Raw genomic sequence first — 20314 nt, forward strand, 5'->3', positions numbered from 1 at the left:
GCTCAGTTTCGCGCCAAATTGGTATCCGGTCGAACGTAGTGAGTTTAGTGCCCTGAAGTGAACCACCAGCTTTGCTTATACCTAGTAGATTTATTACCTACGGGCTTTTTGCTGTATATACTTGCAAACGAGTCTTGCGCTTACGAGCCAATGCTGTTCGGATCCCGTTCTGTACTGCAGTGTTGAGCATGCTCAACAAGACCATAAGGGAGCCGCCGGTGCTGTGTTTGTGAATGTGAGCTCAGCGGTCCGTAGGTATATGCAGCAGCCGCCGGGAGTCCGGCGCGGGCTGCCGGGGCGTCGGACACGGGCCGAGCTGCTGGCTGTGAGGCTGGTCGGGGCGTCGGACACGGGCCGAGCTCCTGGCTGTGAGGCTGGTCGGGGCGTCGGACACGGGCCGAGCTGCCATATGGCTGTGAGGCTGGTCGGGGCGGGAGGCAGCCGCCGAGCTGACGGTGGTCCATCAGTTCAGCGCGTGGGCCGGACACCGGTCGGAGGCGACAGTCGGCTGGGCGTCGGCGGCGGCGGCCGGCGCTGCGGATAGCGGCCGTGACCGGTGCGGCCGCCAGAGGGCCGGCGCGGCCGCCCCCGCCGCCGTATAAAACGGCCGGCGGCTGGCCACTCGGCTCCTGAGACCGGCCGCGCCCGTCCGCACGCCTGTCCGTCCGTCCGGCACACCGCAGCACGCCACCCGCACCGTCGGAGTCAGCTCAGGTAAGTGAGCCGCTGAAAGGGGCGTTCACTGTACAGTGTACGGTGGGCTCTGTGGCACCTGGGGAGGGTGTCGGTGCGACACACACGGCAGGGAAGTACAGGACTTGTACTCGTAGTCGTACGATGCCCAGAAAAGTGAGCGGTGCGCCGGGGACGAGGTCAGGCTATCCGTTTGGTGAGGTAACTCGGTATTCGAAGGTCAGGTCACGGGGCAGCTGGGGCTGGACCGTGCGACCGAGACGGCACCGTTGGCAGGCCGGTGCAATCGTCCAGTTATGCAATACCGGGCCACGATTTTAAAACGGTTCAGATCATTGTTCTTGATAACAATAGCGAGCTAGACCAGCGAGGGTCAGAGCTGAGACTGAACTGATGTCAGAGTTCTGAATTGGGATCAGAAGTTCGCTGTGTATTCAGCGGAGCACGCCGAGCCATGCTGCGGGCTGCCGGCAGCGGCCGGCTCCCTATATGGGGCCGCTCCGTGATGTAATTACACCCCCCCCCCCCGCAGCCGCAGACTGCGGGGGGGGGGGCGCAGTCTGCGCAGTCTGTCAGTCAGCCGCTGACTGACTGACAGCCGAAGCGCAGGTGACCGCCGAGCCAGCAGCAATTGTCTGAGCTCAAACACCAGCCGACTCTTGGTCTTGATTGCTAATACTAAGCAGTGCGATGCCGGTAAGGTAGGCCTATCTACAATGCCCTTACTATAGCTATACTATAGTCCTACTTACCTATACTAGAGTCCTATAGCTACACCTACCTGGTACTTATACCTACCTACATGGCCAGTCATGGCATTTGTTAGCACGCTGTGTATGGTGCATCTGCTCTGAAAACGTTCATTTTTCCCCATACCGTACCTAATGAATTAGAACTTGGTAAGTACACAGGTCCCATGCAAGGCCGTTTGAGAATCCCAAAAAATATGTTTCTTGTAAAAGAGATTCGGTTTGAGATTTAGCAATTTAGCAAAGAGAGATTTAGCAATGCATCACACGTTATTTTCGATTTAAACATTGATAACACATTCATGACATGAAGATGTTTCTTATAAAAACGATTCGGTTAGATTTGGTAAAATTTGGTGCATTCGCCAGGCAACCCGTCGTAAAAACGGCTAATGTCTTCATATCATGAATTTCATGACATGAATAACGAACTTTTACTGCCTTGTTTAATATCTATCAGATAAAGTTTGAGCAGTAAGAAGGCATGTAGTTCCTAAAAAATGTCAGAAATAATTATATTAAATTAATATTTATCTTACGTCCAGAATTCTGGACGTAAGATAAGTGAGGTGTTAACACCTCACTTGTGGAACCAAAAAACGGAGTACAAGCAGATTCCTGCGTGTTCTTGAAAATGGCTATCAATAATTCTTTGAAAAGTCGAGCATTGGACAAATAAGGACGTTTTACCCGCACTGGGTGCTTTGCCCCACTCTACCTACATATTTATTGCTTCTGCGTCCAAGCATGCGTGATGCATTACCTGTGACGCATTAGGTATATGAGTGGGGCATAACGCCCAGTCTTGAACGTTCTATCTACTTTTGATATTCTTGCAATAATCATTTAGTGTCCCTATCTCCGTTTCTTCTTCTTTCGCCAGTTCTATAATGGACCATGGTGTTTTGATTCAGTCGCGATCATGTGTCACTTAGGCTAAAAGCTGTTCAGGCACAGCGTGACAGACCCTCCTGCCTCTCTAAATGCAGCCATGCTTATCACGCCAGCGCCGGGACTCGTAAATAGACCGTGTTGCAGCTGCGTCAGCTGGCGGTGGCCGTCTGCACCGGTCGGCGGGCCCATGGCCTTCGCATAAGTTCGTTCTGAGCCTCCGCGCGCGCGTCACTCCCAGCTCAGGGCCAGAGCTGCGAGCACGTCACGTCGCTCCCTACTCCGTGTCAGATGACGTCACGGAGGCAGCGTCGGAGCTTGGAGACTGCACCGGAGAGTGGGGAGGTATCCTCCGGCCCTCCGGATAGTGGGGAGGTATTCCCGGTCCTTCGGGGAGTGGGGAGGTAGTCCCGGCCATCCGGAGAGTGGGGGTATCCTCGCCCCCCCCCCCCGGAGAGTGGGGAGGTATTCCCGCCCTTCGCCCATCGGAGAGTCAGTGTGACGTAGGGCGCGGAGGGAGAGACGCAGTCGGACGATCCGACGAGACGAAATCGTCAGCGTCGATGCCGGGGGCAGAGTATCGGTATACCGGGCCGGTCCGCCGACCGACGAATACTGGTGTCGGCGGCCGAGGCCAGCCCATGACGTATATGACCTGGGGGGGGGGGGGGGAAGGGGGGCACGAGAGCAGGGAATCGGTCCCACAGTGGAGAGACCTCCCCAGTCCGGAGCTTGGAAGTAGGAGGCATTCTCGTCTCCTGCTGCCTCAGACCTCCGTGCGTCAGCCACCCACCCAATCAGCCTTCACCTCGACAGGATCCCCTGGAACCAATCTGACGGGATCCCCTGGAACCAGTCGGCGGTCTGACGGGATCCCATGGAACCAGGTGGAGGGTCTGTCACAGCGGCTGTCCTCGCAGGAATTGCTTGGCAACATTTATTTAAATATCAGAAGTCAGAACAGCGGCCAGTAGGCTATATCGTTAGTTATCTAAAATGCCCGACAAATGGCACGTTATGCCACCTACCAGCTGTTGTGGCCCGAACGGCTGTGGTTGAGCCGTTCAAGTTGATAGCGATTTTCCGTGACCCTTAAGTCGAACCGAATCACAGGGAATTACATACAGGATTACAGTGGTGGTATCTGCCAATAGGGGGAGGAAGGGGAGAGACTATAGAGAGATTCGAGAGGATACGTCTTTGATTGATAGCCATAAGCAGGTACCATCCGGGTTCGGCCCGGGACAGGTGGGATTACGACGTCATTCATACTCATATCGACGAGTACCTAAACTGCACTCTACATGCAGTCATACATACAGCTATCTCCGTTGAGACTAAAACGTTTTGATTTACCTGAGTGGAGGGTACCTATCAGGAATTGTTATTAACAGCCGATCATTGCACAAGGTATAGATGGATTGGTAAGGTTAAGGTTCAAATGTCAAGAGGTGGCAGCATCCCGACCCATAAAGTGCGAGCTTAACGATCGCCAGATGTATCGGCTTTCAACCTATCGGGGATCGATTCGAGATGGCGCACTAGGAAGCTAGTAAGACATAGTGTCACGGTGGCCAAGTGACACTTGAAGGTAGTGACACTAAGCGGCATTTTACACCAATCGGCTAGTGGCTCAGCGCGAACCGAAATCGCCTAGTGAGACTTGAAATCAAGTGGCACTAGGGCCTTAGTGCGCCAACTGGCGGTTGGTAGAACCCCTCGCTGTTTCGACCAAAATAAAGCTAATATTTTGCACCAAAAAACTAGCGAAAGTACCGTTACAATTGGCGCAGCGAATGGTAGGTGCCTACTTACCTAATTTCAAGGTCTTATATTTGCATTTGTTTTGCTTGCATTTTACCACGCACAAAAAGTGGTAAGTACATCGGCAGTTAAAAGTTTACAGCACAGTTAACTACCTACATATTTAGAACATCAAATGACCAAACCCGTAGTTTCGTTATGAAACCGTTTGGGAGTACCTAGATCGCAACCGAGATGGACGTAAAACTACGTTGCAAAGTTTGCGCCCCTTTATGAAATCGGCCGCTGAACGAGCCGGACTGGGGGGGGGAGGGGGTGACGGAGCGATCGAGCGGCACCGTCGCCCCCGCGCCGGTGTTTTGTAACGAGCTCTGTCGCAAGTTGGCCCGGCCGCGCGACCATGGACCGATCCCGGTCCTGCTCGGCTGCACGTGCGCCGCGCGAGCCCTGGCCAGCCGTGTCGGGCGCACTGGACCGGGCCGGGGCTGGGGCCGGGGGCGGGGACTCGGCACTCGGCCGAGCGGTGAGCCGTCAGCCGGCTGTTAGGTGGCCCGTAGACGAGTAACTTTTCAATTCGCTCCACCGTGACAACACTACTGGGCTTGCAGCGCTGTCGGAACATCGGCCAGCTCATCCTAATCCTGCAGCTGCTGTCACTCCGTGTGATCGGTGCTCGGGCCGACAGCGGATGGGAGGTGAGATGGACACATCTCCACGAGTGTGTGTGTGTGTGTTTTTAGCGGAGCGGAGCCCGTCCTCCGCGGAAGGGCGAGGCGGACGGTGCCGATTTCCTTGGGCGGCAGCCGGCCGACCCTGGCCAGTCGATACGGCTGTGACCTTCACAGTAGGTACACGCAGACCGGCCGGGCCGCGCCCTCCGCCACCCGAACCGGTCTCAGCTGGCCGCTCCCGCCAGACAGCTCGCCGCGCCTGCGGCCGTATCCACACCTATAGGAAACTCAGAAAACACTGCGCTGAAACGCACTGGCTGCGATGCGCCTATTCCAATTATTTATCCCAGGCGTGGTGTGCACAGTGCAGAGTCCGGCATACGTTTTGATATCTGTTTAAAACCCACGCACATCCCAAGCGATCATTAAGCCAGTAATTGTTCCGCCTTGAATGGGCGGAGGGCGGCGCGGCGGCGGGACGGAGGGGGAGGGGAGGGGAAGGCCGGCTCGGCAAGGTCGGCCGGGCGGTCGGCGCCGGCCGCCGCGCCGCGCCGGTCCGTTAGCTCCTCCCTGCCCCCGCCGCGGCCCCCTCCCTGGCGCGTGGACACGCTGCCCAATCCTCCTCCCGGCCGACGGGTGACTTCCACGGGGGGGGGGGGGGCACCTGGGCGGCCGCCGCGGCAGGCACAGTGGCCCGCGGACGGCAGCCGCGGCAGGCACAGCGGCCCGCGGCTCTGCGTCTGGTCGTATATGACTGAGGCCTCCGATGACGGCAGCCAGCATCGTCACCACTGCTTACCAATGGCCTAGTACCATTTGGGAGCAGCCATGGTCAGGCAGTTTGTAAGCACTTTGAAGAGAACCATACATAAATGCACATGAACTAGGTAAAAGAAAAAGAACAGCTCTGGGAGAAAGCAAACGAGTGTTGCAGTTTGTATCGACTGCAGCTATACATGGTGCACTGCCCACTGCCCACTGCCCAGTGCCAAGCCAAGTAGTGCGCATTCGATTGGTGAGTCCACTGTGTGGAACACAAAAAGTAGCTTTCCATCTGCTTATATGGAGTCTGAATTTCCATGCCTCCAGTCCGCGTCATGGGCGCAGAGCCAGACAAAGAACATTGAGATAACCCTATTCATTCACGGCAGTTGGCGTGGACGGCTTGTAAGTACGCCCAGCATGACCAAACACCACGATCTGATGCATTTAAATACATGTAAGACACGGCAGGTCTGTCGCGGCCGAGGGGACACATCCGCATTCCTGAGCAGTGAGCACTGATTTAGTGCATCAGCGCCGAGCCCACCGCGCTGCATTTGCCGCGTTTGAAACGCAATGAACTATTGGCCGTCGCTAGTTTTGGTCCAGCCAAATGGCCGGCGGCACTGCTATCGAGTGTGATCGACCGGCGCGGCCACTGTGTGTCGGGTCTCCATGGTGTCCGGTGCGCCGGCCGGCGCGGTACTGCGCGGCCCCGGTCCGCCGCCAGCCGCGCCCAGAGGCCGCTGTGGTGACTGGTGAGTGGCCAGCCGTTGTGTACCGGAGGGGGAGGCCCGTTCCACCTGACCGCGGCGGCTCGGGGCTGCGCGCGGTGGAGGGCTCCCTAGTCCCGGGGAGGGCTCCCTGCACCCAGCCCCAGTGCCTCTCAGTCGTCCAGACAGCCAGTGTCGCCCGAACGGGGCAGGTGAGAGATAAGTGCCAAGCCAGGTAGTGCGCATTCGAGTGTGTCATCAGGCGCGGCGCACTTCTCTCGGCACTGCGACACTCCGAGGCCCTGTCCGTCCGTATAGGTACTCTGTAATCCTTGCGTGCGCCCTCATTCAGTCGTGAAGCCTCGGAGGCCAGCACTGTTTCACTGCGTGTCTGCTCTGCCCGCAGATATATCTGCCGCCATGGACATGGAGAGTGTGCGCAGTCGGCTAAACAGCGCCGGTCAGCAGCACCTGCTGGCCCACTGGGACAGACTGAGCGCCGAGCAGCAGCAGCAGCTCTACGACGACATTCAGCGGTGAGCGGACACGGCACAGGCGACACAGGCGGCATACCGCAGCCCACGGCACAGACGGCACATATCCCCAGCCCACGGCACAGACGGCACGCCGCAGACCACGGCACACCCCAGCCCACGGCACAGAGCACAGACGGCACACCGCGGACCACGGCACAGAGCACAGACGGCAGACCACAGCCCACTGCACAGACGGCACGCCGCAGACCACGGCACACCAGACCACAGCGCAGACGGCACAGACGGCACGCCGCAGACCACGGCACAGACGGCACACCGCAGACCACGGCACGCCGCAGACCACAGCACAGACGGCACATATCCCCAGCCCACGGCACACCCCAGCCCACAGCACAGACGGCACAGACGGCACATATCCCCAGCCCACGGCACAGACGGCACACCGCGGACCACGGCACAGACGGCGGTCCTCCCAGCCGCACGAAACAAACCGCTCCTGCAGCCGTCCGCTGCCAACTGTTTATCGTTCTACGTGGTGCACTCCAGAAGTTTTGAGACCTTTTCAGTAGAGACAGTTGTCTGTTTCAGAGAAGCATGAAACTTGTATAACTCTCGAAATGGAACCTCCCGAGTCCAATGCACCTGCTTTAGCGCTCCTGTCACTGCCTGAAGGCCTGCTGATAGACCTTCAAAGTGAAGGTGCCCAGGGCCTCTGTCACAGCCTCACTCATCTCCTCCACATCCTCCGAAAGGCGGCCCCTGAGCTTCCCTGTCAGTCTGGGGGACATCCAGAAGTCAAGGGGCCAGATCAGGACTGTAGGAAGGGCTACGGACGGTTTTGACGCACATCTGTGTCATATAGTTCGTCTCCATGGTGGACTTGTGGGCGTGTGCGCTGTCCTGGTGCAGGAGCCCCTGGCCACAGTTGAAGAGTTCCGACCTCTTACGGCGAAATCTCTTTCTGAACTCCCTCAGAACCTTCACGAATCATTCCTTGTTGACCATCTGGCCGTGTAAGGGATCCAGGTTATGAAGTTTTTGCCTTTTTGTTCTAAGTAAGGAATTAATTTGAGCTTCCCAGTGGACCTGCGCTGTCTGTCTTTATTGGGTCTGAAGTTGTAAATGTGTTTTCATTGGACCTTCTGTCTCTTGGTCTCATGATGGTAAAAATACATCCAGCTTTCGTCTCAAGTCACTTGAGAGTCAATTTGCTATGTTTCGCGGGCATTTTTGCCAAGCTATCCCAAAATTTTATTGCACAGCGACCCTCCAAGTTGTCTTCACATGAACAACCTGACTGTGCAATACACTGGTCACTGTGACAAGCCGCGTGCGACTTGCCATGTTCAGGGTGACACCGTTGCCGTCTTTTGCAACGTAGAAAAACAAAATTACGCAAGTACGCTTATAACAACTGTGGTAAGGGCTTGTGAGAACAACAAGTATCTAGCACTGTTCATATGGATTTTACGAGGCCAGTCTCAAAACTTCTGGAGTGGACGACGTACTTCTACATATAATCGTGTTTAAAGAATACATATGCTCCAAAATTCTCCCTGGACGATGCTCATTGCGCCTGGCTCGTGTAAACACGCTGCCACACTGTTCAAGGGCAGCTCTCCATGTTCAGCAGTGTATGTGTGTGTGTGCGTGTGTACGTGTGTGTCTGTGTAGTGTGTGGCGCCACGCCTCACCCCCGTTTGCCCGGGCCCGTACAGTCTGGACCTGGACGAGGTATGCGGCTACTTCCGGCGCACCATGGAGGCGCACAGCCAGGAGCAGGACAAGCTGGACGATCGGCTGCAGCCCGTCCACCCGGAGGACTTTGGCTCGGCCGTGCGCTCCTCCCAGGAGCAGCTCCGCCAGTTCGAGAACATCGGTTAGTCACCGGGCGGGGTCGGTCACCTGGGTCAGTCACCCCCCCCCCCCAGTCACCAATCCGCAGCGAGAGGCGGCAACTCTCTCTCTCTCTCTCTCTCTCTCTCTCTCTCTCTCTCTCTCTCTCTCTCTCTCTCCTCTCTCTCTCTCTCTCTCTCTCTCTCTCTCCTCTCTCTCCCCTCTCCTCTCTCTATCTCTCCCTCTCTCCTGTTGTTTACCACGTTTTTCCTGTTTACGCGCTGTCGGTCCCTCCCCTCCATCACCCGTCCCAGCAGTGTCCCGCGCCCGGCTCATCTCCCGGCGGCCGAGGGCCGTGGGTGTTTTCCGTGTGCCGTCCGTCTACCTGTCGGCCCCTGCCGTCCCTGCGCCCGGCGGCGGTGCCAGTCGCCGGCGCACACCCGCCAGCACCAGTGGCCTTGGGACGTCCCCTGTCAGCCCAGCCCGCTCGCACCGATTCTCGTGAGCCGTGAGGGAGCGATCTTGTCATCTGGTTTTCCAGCTCGGCTGCAGTGGGGTCTGGTCACCGCCGCGGACTACCTTATGGCCAAACGATATCTTCAACATAACAATACCTGATAGGCATTCTCTCATAAATTGGCGAAGAGTTTCTCATTTCATGGCTTCTTCACTCTTTTTTTTAGCCCAAGGACGTTAAATATATATTAAACCGCGAGTAGGTAGAACAAATCTTATAAACGTCGAGCCGCTGGGCGAGACGTTTAAAAGATTTTTCAACCTACGAGCGGTTTAATAATTTATCCTGTACCGCCGATATGTTTCGGGCGCTTAAAGTTAAAAAAAATACATTTTATACACGACATAACACAGACTAGACGAAATGTCTACTAGACGTTTAACAGTTGGTTTGGTTAATTTTCTAGACGTTTAACAAATCAGTTAAACGACATCTGTTAATTTTTTTCTTTGCACGTAAAGCAATTGTAAACACTGTCTACGGAGCGCGATAATATATAGTAAACCGCGAGTAGGTAAGAACAAATATGCGAGACGTTTAAAAGATTTTTCTACCTACGAGCGGTTTATTAATTTTATCCCGTGCCGCCGATATCTTTCGGGCGGTTCACGGTAAAAAATACCACGACATATTTCAAACTAGACGAAATGTCTGCTAGACATTAACAGTTTGTTAATCGTCTACATAGACGTTTAATAAATCAGTTACATGACATCTGATAATTTTCTCTCTTTGCATGTGAAGCAATTGTAAACACTGTCTACGGTGCGGGATAAACTGAAATTATTGAATTCACGCACACTTTTACAATAAAGCAAATTTCAAACATAAGCATAGGTAGGTGCAGATTTTCTTCAAATTCATAGTAGCTGCAGAAACGTGCAGGGTTAAATGTTATTTTACTGAGAGTTTAACATATTTAGGTACTTAAATACCAATTGCTACAGGGAGGTTTCTCTAGTACCTACCTAGTGCTTGACCGATTCAAAAAGGGTAGGTATCTATTTTGAAATAATTTTATCTATTACAACTCAGCTGCCTTGCCTGATAGGTATCTGTTTCAACTGCCTAATCAGTAATCACTATATCGGCACCACTGTAAGCTGACTGAAACCAGATAGTTTCTGACAGGCCTAAGGCCCTATGCGTCATCGGCGTGCGGCTCCATTCAGCTGTCGGAGTCACTGTGATCCATCGGCCGCCGCCGGGCGACTAATTGCTCGTGTGTAGTCTTCACAGCGCCGCGTAACGATACGAGGGCTCAGGGCGCCCCGGGTCACGTACTTGACCGGGAGCCCACGATCAATTAGGCTGACTGCTGAGAGCGCAAGATAAGCCCTATCGTGCTAATGGACGTGTACTTGAGAGGGGAGCGGGTACTTCGGACCCGGACGCACGCTCTCGTACCGGCCGTACCTACTATTCGGTCGGTATGTGTACCGGAACACGCACTCGTCACGGTGAGACGCCGCCATATAATTGGCCCACGCCAGGAACATTCCGTCATGGGCAAAACGACTCTACACATAACACCCATATGGCGCAAAGGCAGCTTGAAAGTGACTGCTTTTGCGAGTCGTATTTTATCTATTTTTAGATCAGTAAATACCCACATCCTAATAAATACCGATAGGTAGATGACGCAATTTTACACATATCTGAGCCCGCGAAGACCTCGGCGGGAGGGTTAGCCCCTGGTAACGCTCAGCAGTGGAGTGCAGCAACTATTAGGAGCGTTTGCTCTGAGCTGCGGGCGGGCCAACGTGCTCGGCCGGCGCGGCCACTTGCTGTTGTGATGCTGTGACCGCCGCACCAGGCCGCCCCCTCCCCCGCCGCCCCGCCTCGCCCCCTGGCCCCAGCAGCCGCCTGGCAGCTTAACGGTTGCAGACGAGACCGGCCCTATTTAGAAAGTAGAAGTCCTTGAGAGAAGTGACGGCGGCAATACCGACATTGGCGCGCCCTGCAATGTACAGCTATCTGCGGTCCGCGTGAGGTCTCTGGACGAGATCCGCCCCCCCCCCCCCCCCCGGGAGGTGTTGGTGCGTTACGTCCAATGCACGCGCCGTACCCCGTGCCACTGCGCGACAGCACCGCGGGGTGCCAGCCACTGAGCTGTGAGGCTGACAGGGTGTGGGGTCACTTCGAAAGGCCGCCTCAGCTCTGCACACATCACCTGATGTGCATTAATGACGCCTTTCGACGCCGACCGGTTTCTGCGGCTGTGGCGGCAATGTCGCCGGCTGGCGGGGTGGTGGCGGCGTCCAGCCCCTTCAGAGGGCGTTCAGCCCCTCACAGCTGCAGTCACAGGACGAGCAGCCAGACTGTCCACCAGCCAGCGGCGCAGCGCCCAGTTCCGGCTGAACATGGGACAAAGTCCCGCAATATCGCGATTGACAACCGCTTGTGATCGAAATGCTTATAAATAAAAATAACTGCTGATTATAAATTAAAAAGTTTGTCTGCTAGGTATAGCCGAAATAACCCGACATTCACCCAGGCTCACTCGCGGACAACAGTAAAAAGCGGGCGAGTTAAAATTATCATCCCGAGATGGCGCTAGTGCCCAGCGCCTGCTACTATGCTGTACCGCATGGCCCATTCATTGGGCCGGGAGAGTGCGGCCGGACCGGTACCCATTGCGACGGTACGGTGTGCGCCAGTGCCGCTGCTAGCTGCCGACAGGCCGCTCTGCTCAGTAGCCAGACGCCACTGCTTTCACCCGTTCCCCACAAAAACGCCGGCACGGCTCAGCAGAGCGGCTGTCACCACCGCCTCGGCGCGGCCCTGCCACCGACAGCCCGCTGTCATAGCAAACACTCGGCCCCGGGTCCGGGTCCGGCCGGAAGGGTCCGCAGCGCGCCGCGCCGCGCCCTGTGCGTCGCGGCCCGGCCGCCGCCGAGCGGCTGCACAGTTTGTTTGTCGACTGACCGCCGCTGGGTCATGGGTGTGGTGTCAGACGGACCTTAGACCGTGTCCGGCGTATCAGACCGTACCTCTCCGGTCAGCGGCCACTCACTGTTCCGCCTGCCCTCCCCCTGCCGCCGCGTGCGTCACATTTCCGGCCAGCGTTCATCTGGCGCGGTGGCGGCCACTCAGATAGTGAGTACTGAGTAGTGATCCCCCTCGGCGGTGCACGGGCCGCACTTCGATCCGTGACCGCGCTCTTCTGGCGCGCCGCTGCGACTGAGAGATGAGCCGATCGGGGCTCTGATGGCGCATTGTGTCGCGGTCAAGTCTCCACTTATACACTGACACGTTCCCAGGCGCACTCACATTCCACTTGATGACGCAGTTAATTGTTGAACCTCACGTATCGCACATAATATGGTCTCTGGCATTTGGGGCACTTAACTTACAAGCTGATTCCTTTAATAAAGTTGGGTAGGCAATGCGGGGAAAACCTCAGCGGCTGCTCCAACACAAATGTCAGTCAGTCAGTTTGTCGTCAGTTTGCGCTCTCCATCTGCAAAGCAGCCATCCAGCCTCAGTGTTTAGGCCGCTATTCGCCCCGTAGCCGTTGTCGATCTACAGGCATCATCGACCCATGTCCATGCTGCATCCAACTCCTGACCCGCGCCGTCCGAGACAGACCAGGGTTCGTTCTTAAAGGAAAAGGGCCACCTTCGTGAAATATGAAGATATCGTTGTTTTTCATTTTGACATTATTATTTTTCATTTTCTTTTTAAAACTGGTGCCAGAAGTGCACAATTCGCGAAAAAGTATTTAAAACTATTTAACATATTGGTACTATGTTGATACTCTCTACGGCACCTACTGTATGATGGCATAGCGATGACGTCACACTCAAGCCAATCAGCGTTCAGAAGACAGACTCGTCGGATTGTGTCAGATAAGCTGATTGGTTAAAGCTGAGCTGGTTGGAGCTGATTGGTAAAAAACCAGCCTTGCCGCGGGTGGCTGTATTGTCGGATAAGAACGCATTCCTGGGATAAGGACGCATTCTTGGCGTATTTTCTTTTAAAATTGCCGATAACTACGAATGGAGGCCGAAATCGGCCGTAAGGAGATAAACAGACAGGTTTTCGGACACGGGCTACAAGATGGCTATCTCAGTTTCAATCCCCATGTTAAAGGTGGCCCTTTTCCTTTAACCGTCTGCTCTGACACTGTAACCCTCTGTGCTCGGACCTTCTCACTCACCCGCCGTCCTTAGAATCTGGGAATCGTCCTCAGAGGTCTGCTACTGTTACTGAAACACCTCCCTCCGACAGGTCTGCAGAGGCGGTCCTGCAACTGACCCCCCCCCCCCGCCCCTCTGATAGGTCTGCAGAGGCGGTCCCTGACTGACCCTCCCCGCCCCTCCGACAGTCTGCAGAGGCGGTCCTGAGTCCCTGACCCCCCCCTCTGACAGGTCTGCAGAGGCGGTCCCTGACTGCCCCCGCCCCTCTGACAGGTCTGGAGGCCGTCCCCAGTCTGACCCTCCCTCTGACAGGTCTGCAGAGGCGGTCCTGACTGACTGACCCCTCCCTCTGACAGGTCTGGAGGCGGTCCTGACTGACCCCCCCCCCCCGCCCCTCTGACAGGTCTGGAGGCGGTCTCGCGCGGCGAGGTGGGCGTGCTGCTGCTGGCCGGCGGTCAGGGCACTCGGCTGGGCGTCAACTACCCCAAGGGCATGTACGACGTGGGCCTGCCGTCCAAGAAGTCGCTGTACCAGCTGCAGGCCGAGCGGCTGGCGCGCCTGCAGGAACTGGCCGGCGAGGTGACGGGCCGCGCCGGCGGCACCGTCACCTGGTACATCATGGCCAGCGAGGCCACCAAACAGCCCACACTCGAGTACTTCGAAAACAACGACTTCTTCGGCCTCGACAAGAAGGACTTGGTGTTCTTCGAGCAGGGCACACTGCCGTGTTTCACATTCGACGGCAAGATCATCCTGAAGTCGCCTAGCAAGATCGCGCACGCGCCTGACGGCAACGGCGGTCTGTACCGGGCGCTGAAGCGTGAGAACATCCTGCAGGACATGCGCGGGCGCGGCATCAAGTACCTGCACGTCTACTGCGTGGACAACATCCTGGTGAAGATGGCCGACCCCGTTTTCATGGGCTACTGCATCTCGCGTGGCGCCGACTGCGGTGCAAAGGTGAGCGCCGCCTTAGTCTCTGATTCCCCACTGTGCAAGCTGTGTCCTGTGTGCACCACATAGGCTCTGATGGCGCCCTGCAGCGCTGCCCTGGGCTCCACCTCTCTTGGGGGGGGGGAGCCAGCCCCCCCCCCTGGCCAGTCCGGGGCTGTCCGGACTAGGGACTGAGCAGGACCGGTGTGTTCGGAGCAAGCTTTCCCCGGAGGGCGTGTAGCGTAACTTCGAACTCAGCGGAGGACTCATCGGACCACTTTTACCACAAACTCTGTAAGGCCAAGGTCGCCGCCCTCGAGGTTAGCCACTCTCGTTGTCCGAGCAAGGTGAAGGTCTGGCGTAATTGGGCGCAGGGACGCCCCACGGACGGCCGCGGGCCGTGCTCGGTCCGCTGCTCGGAGTCTGGGTGGGGCCGCCGCGCTGTGTCGGCCGTCGGACTCCCCTCCCCCCCCCGCCCCGCCCTGTCCGACCGGCCATCTCACCGCCCGCCGGCGTTACACACCTGACCTTGACCGGAGCTGCTGCACCGCAGGAGCGGGCGGGGTAGCGGGCACACCCAGCGGACGCCCACCTCAGTAACTAAACCAGAACTATATCCCAGTCGGCGCGAGATAAGGGGTCAAATGTTAGCGATAGGTATAGCAACGCGCACAATGCCATGAAAACGGTTTTGATATACCAACTTCTACGGAAAAGAACACAACCTTTCTTTTTCACAGCTTCCTTGACCCTTGGCATTGTCCACTCGAATCAACTGTGGCGCTGTTCCTCCGGCGTCCACCTGCGCGTGCGTCGTCAGCTCGTCAGATCTCGCACCCCGATATACCGTTTGCGTGCCACACGTGCAGCCGCATCGTAAATGCCGGGAGACGAGGTTTATCGAGCGTGCGTCAGTCCACGTCGGCAAGGAACGCTATCATCACCTGACCGTGCGAATACGACTCGCTGTGACGCCACGAGCGATACACGTGCGTTCCCGATTTATTGCGGGCCTATCCAGCTAATCGCCGCGAAAATCTCGAGTCCGCGCGCCGATCAGATGACGCGTCACGAGTGCGGTTAGCGGCCGTGTGACGCGTCACGACTGCCCTCGGATGGCGGCCGTATGACGCGTCACGACTGACCCCGGATAGCGGCCGTGTGACGCGCGTGGACCGCTGAATGAGGGAGGGCGGGGCCGCAGAAGAGCGAATCGTCTCTGGTACTGGATATTGGCTTGTCATAAAACGCGGTGGCCATGACAAGTACCAGGAGCAAAGGCAACGAGTACGGGCGGAAAATTGGCACATTCGCAGACAGCCGTAAGTCATTTTCAGCTTCTTTGTTTCACTTACGTTCGATGAGGGCGTAAGATTTTAGCGATACGAGCCTCGCAAAGTCCGCCTTGCGTCAACACATTGCACAAATTCCACCTTTCACAACCACCTCCAGGAAGGCGTGGCCCCCATTGTCACCGTTATCAGTCCGTGAATGTCGCGTGATGCACAATGGCTCCAATGGGTGGGGTCAGAACTGAGACGGACTAGTTCCACTCTCCACCCCGTGCCAGCCGCCTCCTGCCGTGTGCGCCCCGCCGTGTGTGACGCCCCCTCCCCTCCCCTCAGGTGGTGGAGAAGGCGTTCCCGGAGGAGCCGGTGGGCGTGGTCTGCCAGGTGGACGGCCACTACCAGGTGGTCGAGTACTCGGAGATCACGCTGAAGACGGCGCAGAAGCGCAACGCCGACGGCCGCCTCACCTTCGGCACGGGCAACATCGCCAACCACTTCTTCACGGTGGACTTCCTGGACCTGGTGGTGAACGAGCGCGAGGCGGCGCTGCTCCACCACGTGGCCAAAAAGAAGATCCCCTACGTGGACGACGACGGCGTCACCCGCAAGCCCGAGAAGCCCAACGGCATCAAGATGGAGAAGTTCGTCTTTGACGTCTTCCAGGTGGCCAAGTAAGTGTAGCCTGGTGTTCTGTGCCTGAGGACAGCGTCCCAGACGGCACATGTCGTCCTTGCCTGCGAGGAATGTGGATCACGGGAAAATTAACGGGTCGCCGCCTTCACGCGGGCACCATCCGCCTGCGACAGGGGCGCCGCTTATCGCTGAGGATGACCCGTTTGATTATTGAACCTTCGCTGGTGGCCAATATTGTGAATGGGTGTCAGCAGGCTGAAACATGCCAGGGCCAAACTGTAATACGTAAGAGGCATGAACTTCATACGATGTACGAGACCTTGGGCGCGATCGGACGCGCATGTGATCCGACAGTGACTCGTCACCGGGTCCGCCCTCGAACTTCGGTCACTGGGCGGCCGCTTGATTGTTGTTACATCCGGAGGGCCCGTCGTTCCGTTTATGTTATGTGGTCCAACACAGGGTAGGGTTGTATGAACCAAGACCATCAGTCAACTTCGCAATTCCGTGTCGTGCGGCAACCAATGCCGTCCCTCCGCCACAATTGCCTGCCCGTGCTGACTCGCCGCCCGCGCCGCCGGCAGCAACTTCGCCGTGTGGGAGGTGCCGCGGGAGGAGGAGTTCTCGCCGCTGAAGAACGCCGACGGCGCCGAGAAGGACACGCCGACCACGGCGCGGCTGGCGCTCTGCTCGCTCCACCAGCGCTACGTGCTCGCCGCCGGCGGACAGTTCGTCACCGAGAACGGAGAGCCCCTCCCACTGATGCCCAGGTGAGCGGCCCGGCCGACCTCCGCGGTCCACCCGCCCCTGCCCACCCGGGCGGCACTGGTGTCATCGGCGCCCAACTGCCCGCTCTCTGCCGCCTTGATATTGTTCAGACGTGCGTTTTGCCTGCCGCGTTTTTCAGTGGCAAGTGTACGAGTATACTTATGCGTCTTTGCGCGGTAAATCCGTCCCCGAGAGTATCGCTGAGGCAGCCGTCAGCGCTGCCCGCCAGTGTACTTACATACCTACCTACTATGTGGCCGGTGTCTGTGTTGATGGTCGCAGTACACCCAGATCCCCGGTCGACCGCTGGTGACTACCTTCTGACACCAGCCCGACCACTGCTGACACCAGCCCGTCATCTGTCCACAGCCCGGCCGCCGTCGACGGAGAGGAGGCCAACAACAACGAGGCGTGAGTACCGCAACCGGCCCCTCCCACTGCGCCCATCCACACTAGAGTTCGGATACACTTCTCCCACCCCGCACAGACATACACTCCTCCCACCCCGCACAGACATACACTCCTCCCACCCCCGCGAGGCCAGAGTTCAGTGATACGCCAATCACCTCACTGCTCTCACCCCCCCCCCATTTCCGGGTACTGGTCTCGCGTCCCTCAGCCGCCCCTATCTACCTCCCACCTATCGCCAATCTCCACCTCCGTCTGCCGCATCACAAACTCGAGTACGGGATGACGGCGGCAGCCCCGCCCTGCCCCCTCGGCGGCTCCATCCCCACCCTGGCGGGCGGACGTGCCGACGGGACCGATACGGCGGCAGCAATCCACCGAGTGAAGTCAGGCCGAGCCGAACATCTATCCCCGCAGCCCGTCCAATTCAGAGCGCAACTACAATCGCTAATCGCAACAAGGCATGCATCACACGCTTCTGTCATCCTACTGCGATTGTTTTTTTTTTTGTAGATTCCGAGTTTTTAATTTGTCTAGTCTCTCATGGTTACCCCCGGTGTTAGGAGTGTTTATCCAAAGTCAAACACTAGCCTCGGACTGACTCGCAGTCTGCACCGCCCCTGCCGCTGCACTGACCTGACCCGGCTGCCCAATCCCGGCTGACCCCCTCCCCTCGTGCCGTTCACAGCCAGAAGGCGTGGCTGCAGCGCGAGCAGCCGCTGCTCTGCGAAATCTCGCCGCTCGTCTCCTACGCCGGAGAGGGCCTCGAGCCGCTCGTCAGTGGAAAGAAGTTCCTGCCGCCGCTGCTGCTCAACGAGCGGCCGGCGCCGACCTCAAACGGCCACTGAGGTCGGCAGGGCCGCCGCGCGCCAGTACAAACTGCCAGCCAGCCCGGCCCGCTCCGCCGGCGGCCCCCGGCGCTCGGGCCGCGCTCCATTCCGGCGCGACGGGATCGGGCCGCTGCGGCCCACGGCGGCGCTCCGCTCAGCTGGCGCCAGCTGGGCCCCAAGTGCCTTCAGTCATCCTCTGCTCCTGTGGGGAATCCCGCGTACTGGCAGCGTGGGAGCGCGGTACAGATATTGTGATAAACGCGTACGCACGGGTCGTAGTAGGATCCCGAGTTGATTATTTTTATACGTGGTCGCTAGGCAGTAGGCGCACAGGGTGGCTTGTGCAATATCATGTGATGTCATTAAGCCGGCTCCGGCCGCGGCGTCCTGCGGGCCACAGCGGTACAATGGGCGACTGCGTGGCCGCATAGTGACGTAGCGCGGGCCGGCGCGTGGAAACGAAGGCGACGGCTAGTTTTATAGCTTATTTTAGGTGGTGCTTTGGCTTGCGCAGCCGGTTATCCGTGCGCGCAAGGTGGTAATTCCAGGCGAATTTTATGCCTCCTGGCCGATATTTTGACAACTGCCGAAGTGACGTGATCATTATATATCTGAGCGGTGTTTACGCCCTCCTGAACGATAAAGCATATTGTTGGATGAGCGAATCATGATGTGTTAGTCCAATCGGTATATTCTATTTTTACAATATGGCACGTCTCCACTCATCTGGGGTTCGATGTCGGTGATGTCTTCTTTTCGTCTTTAAGCATGCGACTCTCTCGTGTCCTTTTTACTGTGCACATAGTCGATAGAATACACCAGCTGCCACGATACCCCGTCTTGTTGCGTGCGTCTCTGTCCGGCGCTCACACACGCCGGCGGGAAGTAGAAGTCATATATTTTTTCTCGAGCATCAGAAACATCATTTAAATAGGCCGAACACCGACTACGCGGCGGCGGCCCGCCGCCAGGGGAGCAGGTACTGGGGTCGCCTTCGAGTTACGGCGGCCGACGCCGCCACAGCCGACTACGCTAAAAGGAATGACCGGCAACGAGCACAGGCGCGCGCGGGCGCGCGGCGCAGCTAATACTAGCGTACAACAGACGACCGGAGTCGCGACGGGACGCCCACCCGCGGCTCACTGTCGCTCTCTTCGCCAACGACCGGTCGCGCCCCGCTGGGCTCAAAACAACGCGCTCACTCGCTCACAGTCCGCGAAAAAGCGCACACTCGGTGACCGGAGTGCCCCTCCCTCGGCCTCCGCCAGTCACTGTGTGGAAGTGTGGGCGCGGGCGAGGGGAGGGAGGGGGGGGGGGGGCGCCGTGCCCGGCCCCACTCACCGCCACCGAGCCGACGTCAACACAGCCCGTCGGTCGCCCCGGCCGGCCTGTACAACAGTACGAAAATATTCTAACAGCGTCTATCTCCTCACTCTTCATACTCGAAATCCTGAAACGGAAAGGGGAGCGCGTTAGTGAGCACCCGCCGTGCCCCCGCGCGCCGCCGAGCGCGGCCGAGCGGGGGCGTCAGGCCGGACGGACGTGCACAGTACAGTCGGCGGTATCATGACCATCCGGTCAGACCACGGCAGAGGCCGGGCGCAGGGGAAATGGCGCAGCGCCGCACCGATTGCCGAGAACGAGCACCGGAAGGCGGCGGGGGAGCTGCACAGTGCACAGACGCGGCGCCCACCAATCGGGCGCGGCCTTGGCCACATGATTCAATGATCAGGGCAGTTAGGTCAGCGGTCATATGGGAGACTGGGAGCATCCGAGAGGGACCGGGAACAAAGGGTGTTGGGCGGGGCACGGGGCACAAATGGCGGCCTAGAAAGAGGATCACAGGAGAGATGAACAAAAAGGTTAGAGGGTGAGATAACTAACAGGAATGAGAGAAGTGAGTGAGGGGGTGGGGGTTCAGTCGGTCAGGGTGTAAGGTAGACAGTTGACGAGGTTACAGGCAGCAGGTCCCAGCGCAGTGTTACGGACGCCCGATTAGCAAATGGGCATAGTACGCCGGGCAACAGCTAAAAGGTGTCAGGTAAAGGGGTGCCAGCCCTCTGCAGTCAGGGGTCCCACCTGTCAAGGACAACTGCTGAGGTGACAGCAGTCAGGCCGGGCGGCAGCAGTCAGGGGCGGCAGTCAGGGGCGGCAGCCAGGGGCGGCGGCAGTCAGGGGCGGCATTCAGGGGCGGCAGTCAGGGGCAGCAGGAGGTTAG

General features: G+C 57.8%; 1 protein-coding gene across 2 annotated transcripts; it reads left to right on the forward strand.

The window, feature by feature from the left end:
- The first annotated feature begins 465 nt into the window (after nt 1-465).
- On the forward strand, nt 466-18929 carry LOC122389702 (UDP-N-acetylhexosamine pyrophosphorylase-like). Of its 2 annotated transcripts, none has more exons than XM_043383214.1 (8): nt 466-714; nt 6650-6779; nt 8459-8619; nt 13639-14195; nt 15794-16128; nt 16675-16860; nt 17228-17269; nt 17955-18929. In XM_043383214.1, the coding sequence occupies exons 2-8, from the start codon at nt 6664-6666 to the stop codon at nt 18112-18114; spliced, it is 1557 nt and encodes a 518-aa protein (XP_043239149.1). In that variant the 5' UTR covers nt 466-714; nt 6650-6663; the 3' UTR covers nt 18115-18929. The 2 variants fall into 2 exon arrangements, with proteins under 2 accessions (XP_043239149.1, XP_043238337.1); XM_043382402.1 differs by lacking the exon at nt 466-714 and adding an exon at nt 6274-6455.
- Nucleotides 18930-20314: the final 1385 nt, after the last annotated feature.

This window comes from Amphibalanus amphitrite, unplaced genomic scaffold (assembly GCF_019059575.1).
Source record: "Amphibalanus amphitrite isolate SeventyFive unplaced genomic scaffold, NRLGWU_Aamphi_draft 000000F_arrow, whole genome shotgun sequence".
Lineage (NCBI taxonomy): Eukaryota > Metazoa > Arthropoda > Thecostraca > Balanomorpha > Balanidae > Amphibalanus > Amphibalanus amphitrite.